General features: G+C 36.2%; 1 protein-coding gene across 1 annotated transcript; it reads left to right on the top strand.

Moving 5' to 3' along the window:
* The first annotated feature begins 573 nt into the window (after window positions 1–573).
* On the top strand, window positions 574–3,265 carry LOC149159247 (L-ascorbate oxidase homolog). Its single transcript, XM_089433448.1, has 8 exons — window positions 574–714; window positions 813–922; window positions 1,017–1,287; window positions 1,437–1,542; window positions 1,695–2,037; window positions 2,338–2,712; window positions 2,825–2,903; window positions 3,053–3,265. Exons 1-8 carry the CDS (start codon window positions 574–576, stop codon window positions 3,263–3,265), a joined length of 1,638 nt encoding a protein of 545 aa, XP_089289574.1.
* The last annotated feature ends 8,986 nt before the right edge of the window (window positions 3,266–12,251 follow it).

Below are 12,251 nucleotides of genomic sequence, written 5' to 3'. Positions count from 1 at the left end.
CCCTTGGCCTCTGATGACAGTTTTTGACACGAAAATACAACCTTCCCCGACCAACTCACAGTCCGTGTGCTGTCAACCACAAAAAGCTTCGAATTCTTCTTCCGATTGCATTGCAATACAACAAATAGAAAGCATACACCTTTCATTATACCTTAGATTTTGAGCCAATTAGTTAGATTACTGGTCTACATATTCTATTGATTTTATAATTCTTCGTGCAGTCGGTTTATAGGAACTCGGAATTTGGAATTCTGCCGCGTTATAGACTGTCATGAGCTGGTATGTGACATCCTTATCAGAGTAATCGAGATCGTCTTGATATTCAAGGCTTTATATACTACACCCACTTTGCCATCTTCGTTCAACCTCAACTGTATGTGCGAGGTTTTGCATGCTGATTTGCATCACAGCCAGAGGCCTCAGGTTGTATCCTCAGGTTGTAGATGTTGTTATTCATTGTAAGATCTGTATTGTTTGGCCGCAGATTGTTGCAGAAAGTCCATCTTGCTGACAACCAATAAGCATATAAAGCAAGGTTCGGAAGAAGGGACAACTATCTTCAGGAAGAATTCAATGGGTTCCTTCAGGCCTGCTGTGATCTGCGTGTTTTTAATCGTAGCAATTTTTGGGTATTCTCTAGCAGAAGATCCCTACAGATTCTTTACATGGAACGTTACATGGGGTACAATATGGCCTCTTGGTATCCCTCAACAGGTATAATTAAAGAATCTCAAGCCTCTTTCAATGACAAGATTTATAGCTCGCGTATGATTCGCCAGGATTTGTCTGAGATCCATTGTGAGTTGTTGCAGGGACTTCTAATCAATGGACAATTCCCCGGACCCCAAATTGACAGTGTTACCAACGATAACATTGTTGTGAATGTATTTAACAACTTGGATCAGGCTTTCTTATTATCTTGGTTAGTTCTTACTGTTCTCTCTGTGTATTGGCTGATTGAAATTCATGGGGATTTTTTTTAGTGCATGGAGGTCCTTACACACGTTGTGATACAGGAGTGGCGTCCAACAACGGAGGAATTCGTGGCAAGATGGAGTTTTTGGAACAAACTGCCCTATCCCACCAGGAAAGAACTTTACATACAAGTTCCAGGTTAAGGATCAGATAGGCAGCTACTACTACTTTCCATCTCTGTATATGCAGAAAGCGGCAGGGGGATTTGGCGGACTAAATGTAGCTAGCAGGCCCCTCATCCCTGTTCCATTCGCTCCTCCTGATGGTGATATCACTCTGCTTATAGGTGACTGGTACAAGTCCAACGTAACAGTAAGTTATTCATAATTCATCCATCCCAAAAACAAATACATCTTTGTAATTTAGAAATAATGGTTATGTTCAACTTCAGCCTGCCACTGGAATGTTCAACTTCTCTTGCACTGCATCACAATCTCTGACCATTTTCAACATTTGGGCAGATCCTCAGAAGAACACTTGACTTGGGCAGATCTCTTGGTAATCCTGATGCTGTTCTCATTAATGGCCATGGGCTGCCAAATCAAGCATCTATTACGGTGGATCAAGGTATCAGATATTTGCTAATCTTTATAACAAGGCAGTCTGCTAGATTTAGTATAGGTGTTGCTAGGCACTTAAAGATTCACAAGATCCAGTTGGTTTTTATTTATTATCAATTCGTCTACTTCTCTTCTGATATATCTAAAATGAATTTGCAGGAAAAACATACCGCCTCCGGATTTCAAATGTGGGATTGTCATCGTCTTTGAACTTCAGGATTCAGGGTCACAAATTGAAGCTTGTGGAGGTGGAAGGATCTCACACCGTTCAAACGCTCTATGATTCTCTTGACATTCACGTTGGCCAAACATACTCTGTTCTAGTCACTGCAGATCAGCCACCTCAGGACTATTACATGGTTGCATCTACTCGTTTCATAACTCCTGTTGTTTCTACAAGTGGGATTTTCCACTACAGCAATTCCCAGAAGCAGGTTTCTGAACCAATTCCAGAGGGACCAACCGAGATTGATTGGTCTGTGAATCAGGCCAGATCCATCAGGTTTGGTTCTTAGCCTTCCTACTTTGGGTTTCGCATAATGCGTATGTGCAAGTGGGAATATAGGTAGAGACAGATGAATGTATATCTGTATGATTGCAAATGTTTTAGGATTCTTTAAAAATATAGAGAAGGGGCTTTTATGGAAAGTGGGGATGGCTATGAAAAATTAAATTAGAAGAAGAATCATGTACAGATCAGGGTTGAATGTTAACATACCCATCTAGTACGGGATTGGTAGTGGGAGTTAGGCCCATCATATGTAGTCAAGTTCTCAAAATTTGAATGGCAATCGTTTTGCAGATGGAACTTGACAGCGAGTGCAGCTCGTCCCAATCCACAAGGATCTTACCACTATGGGAAGGTCAACATTACTCGAACAATAATATTAGCAAACTCAGCCCCCATCATCAATGGCAGACAACGGTATGCAGTGAATGGTGTTTCCTTCGTGCGTCCCAGCACACCGATGCAACTTGCAGATTACTACAACATCAGCGGAGTGTACACCATGGGAGGCATTTCTGACAGTCCCAACGGTGGATCTTCATCTAGCAGCTATATGCAGAGTGCTGTGCTAAATGTGGAATACCGTACTTTTGTTGAGATAGTGTTCCAGAACAATGAAGACACCGTCCAGTCATGGCATTTGGATGGATATTCCTTCTTTGTAGTGGGGTAACTTCTAATTTCCAATGCATCAAGTATATTGCTTGTGTCTTGACAATGGTGGCTTGGAATCATGGTTATGGTTTTAGCTTACTTGATTCTATTCTCATTTGCTATACAGTATGGAAGGTGGTACATGGACACCTGCAAATAGGAATGGATACAATCTCTTCGATGCAGTTTCTCGTAGTACAACTCAGGTTGATAAATCGATTGCGTTCCCTCTTTTTTTTATGTACATTCTTATGGCAAATACGTTTACAATGTTAAATATGCCAATCTCTTAGTTTTATCGGCACAGCCCATGCAGCTAATAAATGACTGTTGTGTTGTTTTTGTTTCAACGCAGGTGTATCCACAGTCATGGACTGCTATTCTTTTAAATTTTGATAACGCAGGAATGTGGAACGTGAGGTCAGAAACATGGCCACGCCAATTCCTGGGTCAGCAAACATACGTGAGAGTGAGGTCTCCTGTTCGATCACTGAGAGATGAATTTAATATTCCTCACAATGCTCTTCTCTGCGGGAAGGCTAAAGGCCGCCCACGCGTCCCTCAGTAGAGATTCCAGGAATGTTCAAGTCACTGTGCAACCTACTTTAAAAGGGTGGTTTTCATCTATGATTGAAATAAAATGGAAGCCGTTGATTTAATAAAGAGCCCACCTCATATTTCTTGGGTCGATTGATTTTTTATGGAAAGCTGTCATGGGATACTTTCATATATAAAACTTGTGATAAATCAAAACTTCTCACTTTTAAACTTTGTTAAGAGCTTAGTTGTAATAAGAGTTTAGTTGTAATTCTGAACAGGTTCCTTTCTTGGGTTCGATAATTTTGACAATGGTAGAATTGAGGTTTCTATGATGTATACCAAGTTATGATTTGCGTCCAAAAATTTTCTCATAATTTTAACATTGTTGATAACATTTTGTGCACTCAAACAATGTGATGAAAAAATATAAAAAGTTGATAATTTTAACAATGTCAACAACTTTTTGTTTGTGTGATTTATGAATGGATACAAGTATTCTTTATTGGAAAGCACTCAAAGCAATATCACTTAACCTTAAAAAAAATTGACTATTAAAACTTTCACGATCAATATCGTTGCTTTGACTATTAAAGCTTTCATAAGCAATATCGTCACTTTTCCCATTAAAAATTAAAATTAAATAATAATTATAAATTTAATTTTCATTTTAATTTACTTAAATTCATTCTTCAAAGATCATTATGGAACAAAAATTATAACATCCCATAATAACAATCAGCTGGCCCGATGTCTTTACACCCATAACAGTTTTGACCCAAAACTCTGAACGTTGGGTTGTGCCATTTCACTAGTTAAACCATGAACGTGCACATGTGTTAACGTTATCCGTAAAATTCCCAGTAACAATCCGCAGTGGTCCATCAACACAAATTTTTACATTTAAAATTATTAAAAATAAAAATAGATCAATTTATTTAAAAAATAAATAAATAAAATTTAAAATTTACGTAATTTTTATTATTTTTAATATTTAATAAATTTTAGTAACATAATAATATTTTAAATAAAATATCATTATATTCATATTATAAAAAAAATATGTGTAATTATTTTCTGTATCTTATTTGTATTTTTTAAACCATAATTCCACAATAGGAGGAGAACTTAAGTCGACCATAGAGTGGAAACATTGAACAGGGTATTGGAGTGTAGAAAAGAGTTATCGAAATTTAAAATATTTCATTGTTTTCATATATAAATTTTATATTGTTTTCTTATATAAATTTTACAAGTAAAATATAAAGTTTAGATGCATTATAATAAATTAATGATATATAGTTATATAAATTAAATTGTTGATATAATGTATATTTTATTTATTAATGTTTTTGTTAAAAGAGTTTAATTTAATTATTAAAATTACATATTGTGTTGTTGGTTTTGATGGTTCCAAAATTTTCACAAACATGTTTTAATGAATGAAAATTGTAAAGCAAACTTTTTTTTTAATTTATTTTTAGTAAACTAAATTATGTTTCTTATTCTTAATTTTACTATTAATATTAATTAAAAATATATATAATATATAAGTTAAACATATATATATCTAAAAAAATATGGAATAAGATTCTTAACTATGGAGATTTACCTATTTTTCTATGGATATTCTTAATTTCTAAATGGGCTTTATTACAATATTATGAGCCAATACAATGACTTCTCAATATTACATGCCCAAAAAACTATAACTTTATATGAAACTTGTTCATATGACATTTTTAAAATAAATTAATTTAATTAACAAAACAAAAAATATGTAACTACTTTGGGGAATTTGTATATACTAAGAATATTCTAGAAACCCACACCCCCCAAAAACCCCAACCCCAACCCCTTTTTTTTAATTTTTAATTATTATGTAATTTTATTCATCATGAAAGAAATAACAAAATTAAATTCTACATATGCTCATGAGCATTGAACGAAGCGCCTCACCCCTTTTTTTTTTAATTTTTGATTATTATGTAATTTTATTCATCTGAAAGAAAGAACAAAATTACATTCTACATATGCTTGTGAGCATTGAAGGAAGCGCCTCACAACACTTGAGCTAAAGAGAAAAACTATTAAAATTACAACAATAAAACCAAAGTTTAAGTGTGATAATAGTCACTTAACTTCTCTTTTTTCCTTTCTTTTCGTGATCTTTCTACCATCCCTCTGAAATTGATTGAATTAGAACCACTTCCAGTTCTTAGAAATAGGAGCTCTTTTTGTAACCTCCATCTTGCTATATGGTTTCATCATTCTACAATCCTGAAGTTTGTGGCTTCTGGACCTCCGTATCATTCTGTAGGTGAGATATTTTTTCATTCTAATTCAATAAATCCTCTTCCGCTTGGTTTGGAGGATTCTCCATGGTTCCTTCTGCTTCATCTTTGGAGAGATGAGGGTTCGATGAATGCCATCTTTTAGGTTTGTGGGTCTGTCCCTTTTTCTTTTGGGGGGTTTACCTGTGGACATGTATTCTACAAATGAACCATTTGGTGACATATACGACATCATAATGCCATATTCTCATAATCTAATTCTTGGACCCACTAAACTTTATTATGTTTCAATTGAATTGGTTAGGTAGACCTTTACTAAGGTTTATTTATACACAAAGTCTTGCATAGATAAATAAACCTTGCTCTTTTCTTTCAAGGTCCATCTTTATGAATATTCCAAGAGTGTTTTTGATCTCCTCTAAAATATTGTGATGCTAGAAAGGGAGGGGTAGATTTGGTGGCCCCACCCAAAAAAAATCGTTAAGAACACCATTTTGGTGGCATCGAATTATGGAAACCATGGGGTGATAAAGAGCCCAAATCTCCCCCAAAACCAGGGTCCTCATGCAAGATTTTATCCATATCAACTAGAGTATCAAACTGGACAATAAAAAAAAACCTTTTGAGCACAAATAAATATCACATTTTGGGGTCTAGGAACAGAAGACCCACTAATATAATGCATCAGATTTTGGCTAGAAGCCATTTAATCTACATATCACAACCTTGGAATGAAGTGAAAAAAGGATGGTTTAACTTAGAGAGGTTTAGCTCCATTGAAGGCACTTGATTCATTTGTTCAACTATATAAGGCTCTGGATTATTTTGAGGTTGTACAATAGAGAAGTAAGCCTTTCCATGAGCCAAATCCTTGTAAGAAACTGGACCATCTTATGTCTTAGGTCTTAGAGATCCTCCACACAACCTTAGGTTCAAGATTATGGTTGAATTCCTCATGATACAATAACCCTTTATTTTGGGAGAGTACTGAAGGAACTTCCCTTCATACATCAAGCATTGTAATTTTAAAGGAATGCCCCCCCTGTTCTTTATGCTCTTCCTAAGAGTGTTGACAGAGTTTGATCTCCTTATCCAGTATAGGGAGGACTTTCCAATAACACTTTTTAAGAATATTTGGAAAAAAAAATGATCTCTTTCTACCCGTGGATCATGCAACACAGACCCGGTGGAGCGTATGATCACTCTTTAAGAAGACGACTCCCATTTGAGCTCAAACAATGAAATTACCACCAGCTCCAACACCCTCAAAGCAGAGCATAGAAGAAACTCCAAAACAAAGGAAAATGGGAAAACATAACACATCCCAATAGGCTCGCTTGCTACAATCGCCTGAAAAAATCCATAAAGAAACCTACAAAAATAATTCTATGCCTTGTAGATGGCCTTCAATGGTTGATAATAGGTAGAAAGTTGACTCACAATTGTAAAGAAACAACAAGGCATAGCCAACACATGCTCATAAAGACCTATAATGAGCAACAATAGAGAGGTAGCCAATCCACTGCAAAAAAAACATATACATCCATCTGTCAATGCACAAGAATATGCTGGAGACAAGAACTCTAAACCTAGGCACATCCTCACAGTGAAAAACAAGCCCTCGACCCGCTACGACAAAAGGTGTAAAACGCAATCAAAGCAAACCTTAACACTTAAAGCAAACTCTATCCACTTTTCCTTTTTCTTTCCTTTAAGATAGAAATATTATTATTCATATCATATGTTTATATTAAGATATTATTTCTTTTATATTTTATTTTTTCACATGTATATATAACATAAATGCAATGTATTTCTTTATCCATTTTTATTGGAAATGCTATTTCAAAAATTGTAACAATTCACCATATTTTAAACTGTATAAATATGTTAATGAATTTAATAAATTTGTGCAAAAGTAGATATATTATAAGACGAGGGTACAATATCTCACATACATTGCATATGATATTTCTATTGGAAACCCTTAACTAAGTAACCAAATTATTCAAAGTGATACCTCTTTCTCTATGATTGTATCAATTTAATCGTTCACAATAAAATGTATAAATATCTCGCAACGTCAAAATCCTAGTTCCTTAATCGAAAGTAAATTATACTCGGTGGAAACCATTAACTGAAAAGCCAAAACACCATAAAAGTTGTTGGAGCAATCAGTGCACATCAAACTAAAAGACAACAACAGCAAAATTAAACCATACACAGAAGACACAAAATTTAACGTGGTTCACCCAACCATTCTGGGCTACGTCCACCACACATAGGCATCAGCAATCTTTATTATCAAAAGAGGAGATTACAAGAGAATCAATTTCCTCTCAAATGCTCACACTCACACCAATCCGTATGGACACCTATTTTATAGCCAAGACAATCTAACTGCCTCATAAATCCTCTTACAACAGATATAGGCTGCATTAACTCTCTCCCAACAAAATAGAGCTAATATAGCAACTCAATCTTATTGTTGTCACCTACTTAGATTTTTTCCTATTTTAATAAAACTAAAAATCTCAACAATCTCCACCTTGACAACAATTAGCCTGATGCCCTGTTTCTTTATTATTTATTTTTTCTACAAGCCAAGAGAAGCCAAACACCAATGCGGCTTCTCTAACAAAAATGGTTTCGTGAACATGTCTGCACAGTTTTCCTTTGTATGCACCTTTTCAAGAGAGACCCCCCTTTCAGTGATAACCTGTCTTACAATATGGTATTTTATTGGAATATGCTTTAATTTACTATGATAGGCCGGATTCTTTGCCAAATGTATTGCACTTTGACTATCACAAAGTAACTTGATGTTGTCCTGTAACCTACCAAACTCACCAAGCAAACCTTTCAACCAAACCGCTTCTTTGCAAGCATGCGAAGTAGCAATGTATTCTGCTTCATTAGTGGATAAAGCAACAATGTTTTGTAGCTTTGACATCCAGCTAATAGCTCCACCTGCAAGAGTAAAGACATACCCTGAAGTTGACCTTCTCTTATCCAAATCACCTGCAAAATCAGAATCAACATACCTGCAAACAAATTCACTACTCTTATTGTAAGTAATACAATAACTACTTGTGCCTCTCAAATACCGAAGCACCCATTTCACTGCTGACCAGTGTTCTTTACCCGGATTTTCCATATACCTGCTGACAACCCCAACTACATGTGAAATATCTGGTTGACTACAAACCATCACATACATCAAACATCCTACTACATTGGCATATGGAATTCGAGACATATAATCCTTTTCTTCATCTGTATTAGGACATAAACTGGAAGAAAGCTTAAAATGGGAAGCTAAAGGCACTGACACAGGCTTCACATTGTTCATACCAAACCTCACAAGTATTTTCTCAATATACTTCTGTTGTGATAGCCACAGCTTACCATTGCTCCTGTATCTGAAATCTCCACGCCCAAAATCTGTCTTACTGCTCCTAGATCTTTCATATCAAATGTCCTTGCCATCTGAGTCTTCAACCTGTTGATTTCTTCAATGCTTTTGCTTGTTAAAAGCATATCGTCAACATACAACACTAAGATAATGAACATGCCATTACTTAACTGCTTAAAGTAAACACAATGATCATATTCACTTCTTATATATTTTTTACTCAACATGAAAGAATCAAATTTCTTGTACCACTGTCGAGGCGACTACTTCAGACCATACAATGACTTCTTGAGCCTGCAGACAAATTTCTTATTGCGATGTTGAACAAACCCTTCCGGTTTTTCCATATAAATTTCCTCATCTAAATCTCCATGTAAAAATGTAGTCTTAACATCTAGTTGTTGTAATTCTAAATCAAGCAAAGCGACTAATGCTAACACAATTCGAATTGAAACTATTTTAACAACTGGTGAAAATATCTCATGAAAGTCAATGCCTGCTTTCTGAGAAAACCCTTTTGCAACCAGCCTTGCTTTGTATCTGTCCTCTGTATCATTCACACCCCGTTTCACCTTGAAAACCCATTTACATCCCACAGTTTTCCTGCCTTTGGGAAGTTCAACCAGATCCCATGTGCCATTCTTACCTAAGGCCATCATTTCTTCCTTCATGGCTGCTTTCCATTTGTCACTCTTTGAACCTTCTACAGCTTCCTGATAACACAAAAGTTCATCATCGTTAGCGGTCAAAGCAACTGAAGTAACATAATCATCATACCTTCTAGGAGGGCGTTTGCTTCTTGTAGACCTCCTTAAGGATGTTTCCGGTGCTTCCACAATTGGCTGACTACCATCTGTAGGAACTTCTTCATTATCACCATCTGAGGCCTGTTCATGACCTACATCTAAACCCTGTTCATAATCTGATTCTGAAACCTATTCATGACTAGAATCTGAACTATGGCCATCATGACTATCATTAGAAGCGCTGTCAAAATGAATGTGCTAAAAATCAGATACATCATCCTGTTTCAATTTATTATCTACATCTAACTGTACAAGAGAGGATTCATCAAACTTTACATCTCCGTTGATGATGATTTTGCGGGTAGTAGGATCCCACAATCTAAATCCCTTTGTTCCATCACCATACCCAACAAAGATATACCTTTTTGATTTCGGATCTAATTTAGTTTGTTGATGTTTAGGCACTAGAGCATATGCATCACAACCAAACACTCTGAGCTTAGAATAATCACAAGGGTGACCTTGCCATACCTCTTGAGGAATCTTGTAACCTATCACTGTCGATGGTGACCGATTTATCACATAACAAGTTGTAGCCACTGCTTCTGTCCACAACTCCTTCTGCAAACCAGCGTTACTCAGCATACTCCTTGCTCTCTCCAAAAGAGTCCTATTCATGCGTTCAACAACTCCATTTTGCTGAGGAGTATAAACAGTAGTCTTATGTCTCTTGATCCCTGCATCCTTGCAATAGTTGCCAAACTCCTTGGAAGTAAACTCACCACCATTGTCAGTTCTTAAACATTTTATAGTTCTACCAGTGATGTTTTCTACCAATGCTCTAAACTTCTTGAAAACTGTAAAAACATCAGACTTCCTTTTCAACATGTAGACCCACACTTTCTTAGAAAAGTCATCAATAAACGATACAAAATATGATGAGCCACCATACGAGGCTGTAAGTACTGGACCCCAAACATCTGAATGGATATAATCAAGTATTCCTTTACTAGTATGTTTGCCTGTTTTAAACTTTTGTTTACTTTGTTTGCCAAACAGACAATGTTTACAGAAATCTAACTTTCCAGACCTTAGATTAGGAAGTAACTTGCGATCAGCCAAAATCTTTAACCCTCTTTCACTCATATGGCCCAACCTTTGATGCCATAGGCGAATGGAACTACTGTCATGTTCAGACACGGTAGACACATGAATTGACCCTGTTCTTCCTTCTAACTGAAACATATTTCCTACTTTCTTAGCTTTCATTACTAGTAAAATACCTTTGCAAATTTTCATTACTCCACCTTGAATTACAGTTTTATATCCATTTGTGTCAAGTGCCCCTAGTGAAATTAGATTTTTCCTTAAATCTGGTACATGTCTTACATCAGTTAACATTTTGGTTGTCCCATCAAACATTTGCAGTTGTATACTCCCTATTCCCACAATATTAGATGTGACATCATTACCCATGTACACGACTCCATCATTCACTGATCTATATGTCTTAAATCAGTCTCTATGAATACACATGTGGTTTGATGCACCAGAATCTAACAACCAATGTTGATCATGATTTGACAAATTAACTGATAAGACTTCGTCGCTCATACCTGAACCAGATGCCGAACCTGTATCAGTCGTGTTCGCTTCCTTCTTTTCTGTCGATGAAGCTCCTTTAGAAGTTTGTTGTCGCTTCCAGCAATCCTTCTTCAAATGCCCTGATTTGCTGCAGAACCAGCACTTTACTTTACTCTTCTTTCCTTTTGACTTTGAACGTGAATCGTTGTGCTTACCAAAGCGTCTTTCTCTAGAACGACCTCTAGCCATCATTGCCTCTGATGTAGAGGTATCAGCATTCGACCGGTTCCTAGTCTCCTCGGACAACAAAGCTCCGACGACATCATCAAATTCAATGGTTTCATATGAACTAAGACTGATAGAAGTAACAAAATGATCCCACGACTCGAGCAACAAGCACAATAAAGTTATGGCTTTATCCTCGGATTCAAAATTTACTTCTATGCTTTCTAATTGCACCATTAGAGTATTAAAAACATTCCAATGATCAGTAATGGAAGTACCTTCCTTCATTCGCAAACTGTATCGCTGCCACTTCAGGAGAATCTGATTTGTCAAGGATTTTGTCATATACAGCTTCTCCAACTTCGTCCACAAACCAGTAGCAGCCTTCTCTGACACGATGTTAAATAAAACATCAACATCCAAACACAGTCGAATACCGCTCAAGGCTCTTCCATCCAACTCATTCCATTCATCATCTGTCATGGGGTAAGGCAGTTTGGATCTGCCCAACAACGCCTTCGCCATGCCTTGTTATACCAGCAGATCATGCATCTTTACCTTCCAGATATCGAAATTGTTTTTTCCATTAAACTTCTCAATTTAAAACCAGGCACTCTGAGTTTTCGCCATCTCGTTTAAAACAAACAATCTCCAAATCCAACTTTTAAATACAAGAAGTTAATATTACAAAACTCCTATGCCTTATATTACACTGCCTTTGCTTTTAAAAAAAAACTTTTTGCTATGCAAATT

This window comes from Pinus tabuliformis, chromosome 5_2 (genome assembly GCF_031772625.1).
Source record: "Pinus tabuliformis cultivar Carrire ecotype Pingquan chromosome 5_2, CPIR1, whole genome shotgun sequence".
NCBI classification, from domain to species: Eukaryota; Viridiplantae; Streptophyta; class Pinopsida; order Pinales; family Pinaceae; genus Pinus; species Pinus tabuliformis.
Note: the sequence above shows the minus strand (reverse complement) of the source record. Positions and strands in the feature narration are given on the sequence as shown.

Excerpts from the sequence above, each read along its gene's own strand:
- LOC149159247 (XM_089433448.1), top strand. The coding sequence starts at position 574 with ATGGGTTCCTTCAGGCCTGCTGTGATCTGCGTGTTTTTAATCGTAGCA. Across the intron at positions 1,288-1,436 it reads GGTACAAGTCCAACGTAACA|ATCCTCAGAAGAACACTTGA; the intron begins GTAAGTTATTCA and ends ACATTTGGGCAG. Across the intron at positions 2,904-3,052 it reads TTTCTCGTAGTACAACTCAG|GTGTATCCACAGTCATGGAC; the intron begins GTTGATAAATCG and ends GTTTCAACGCAG.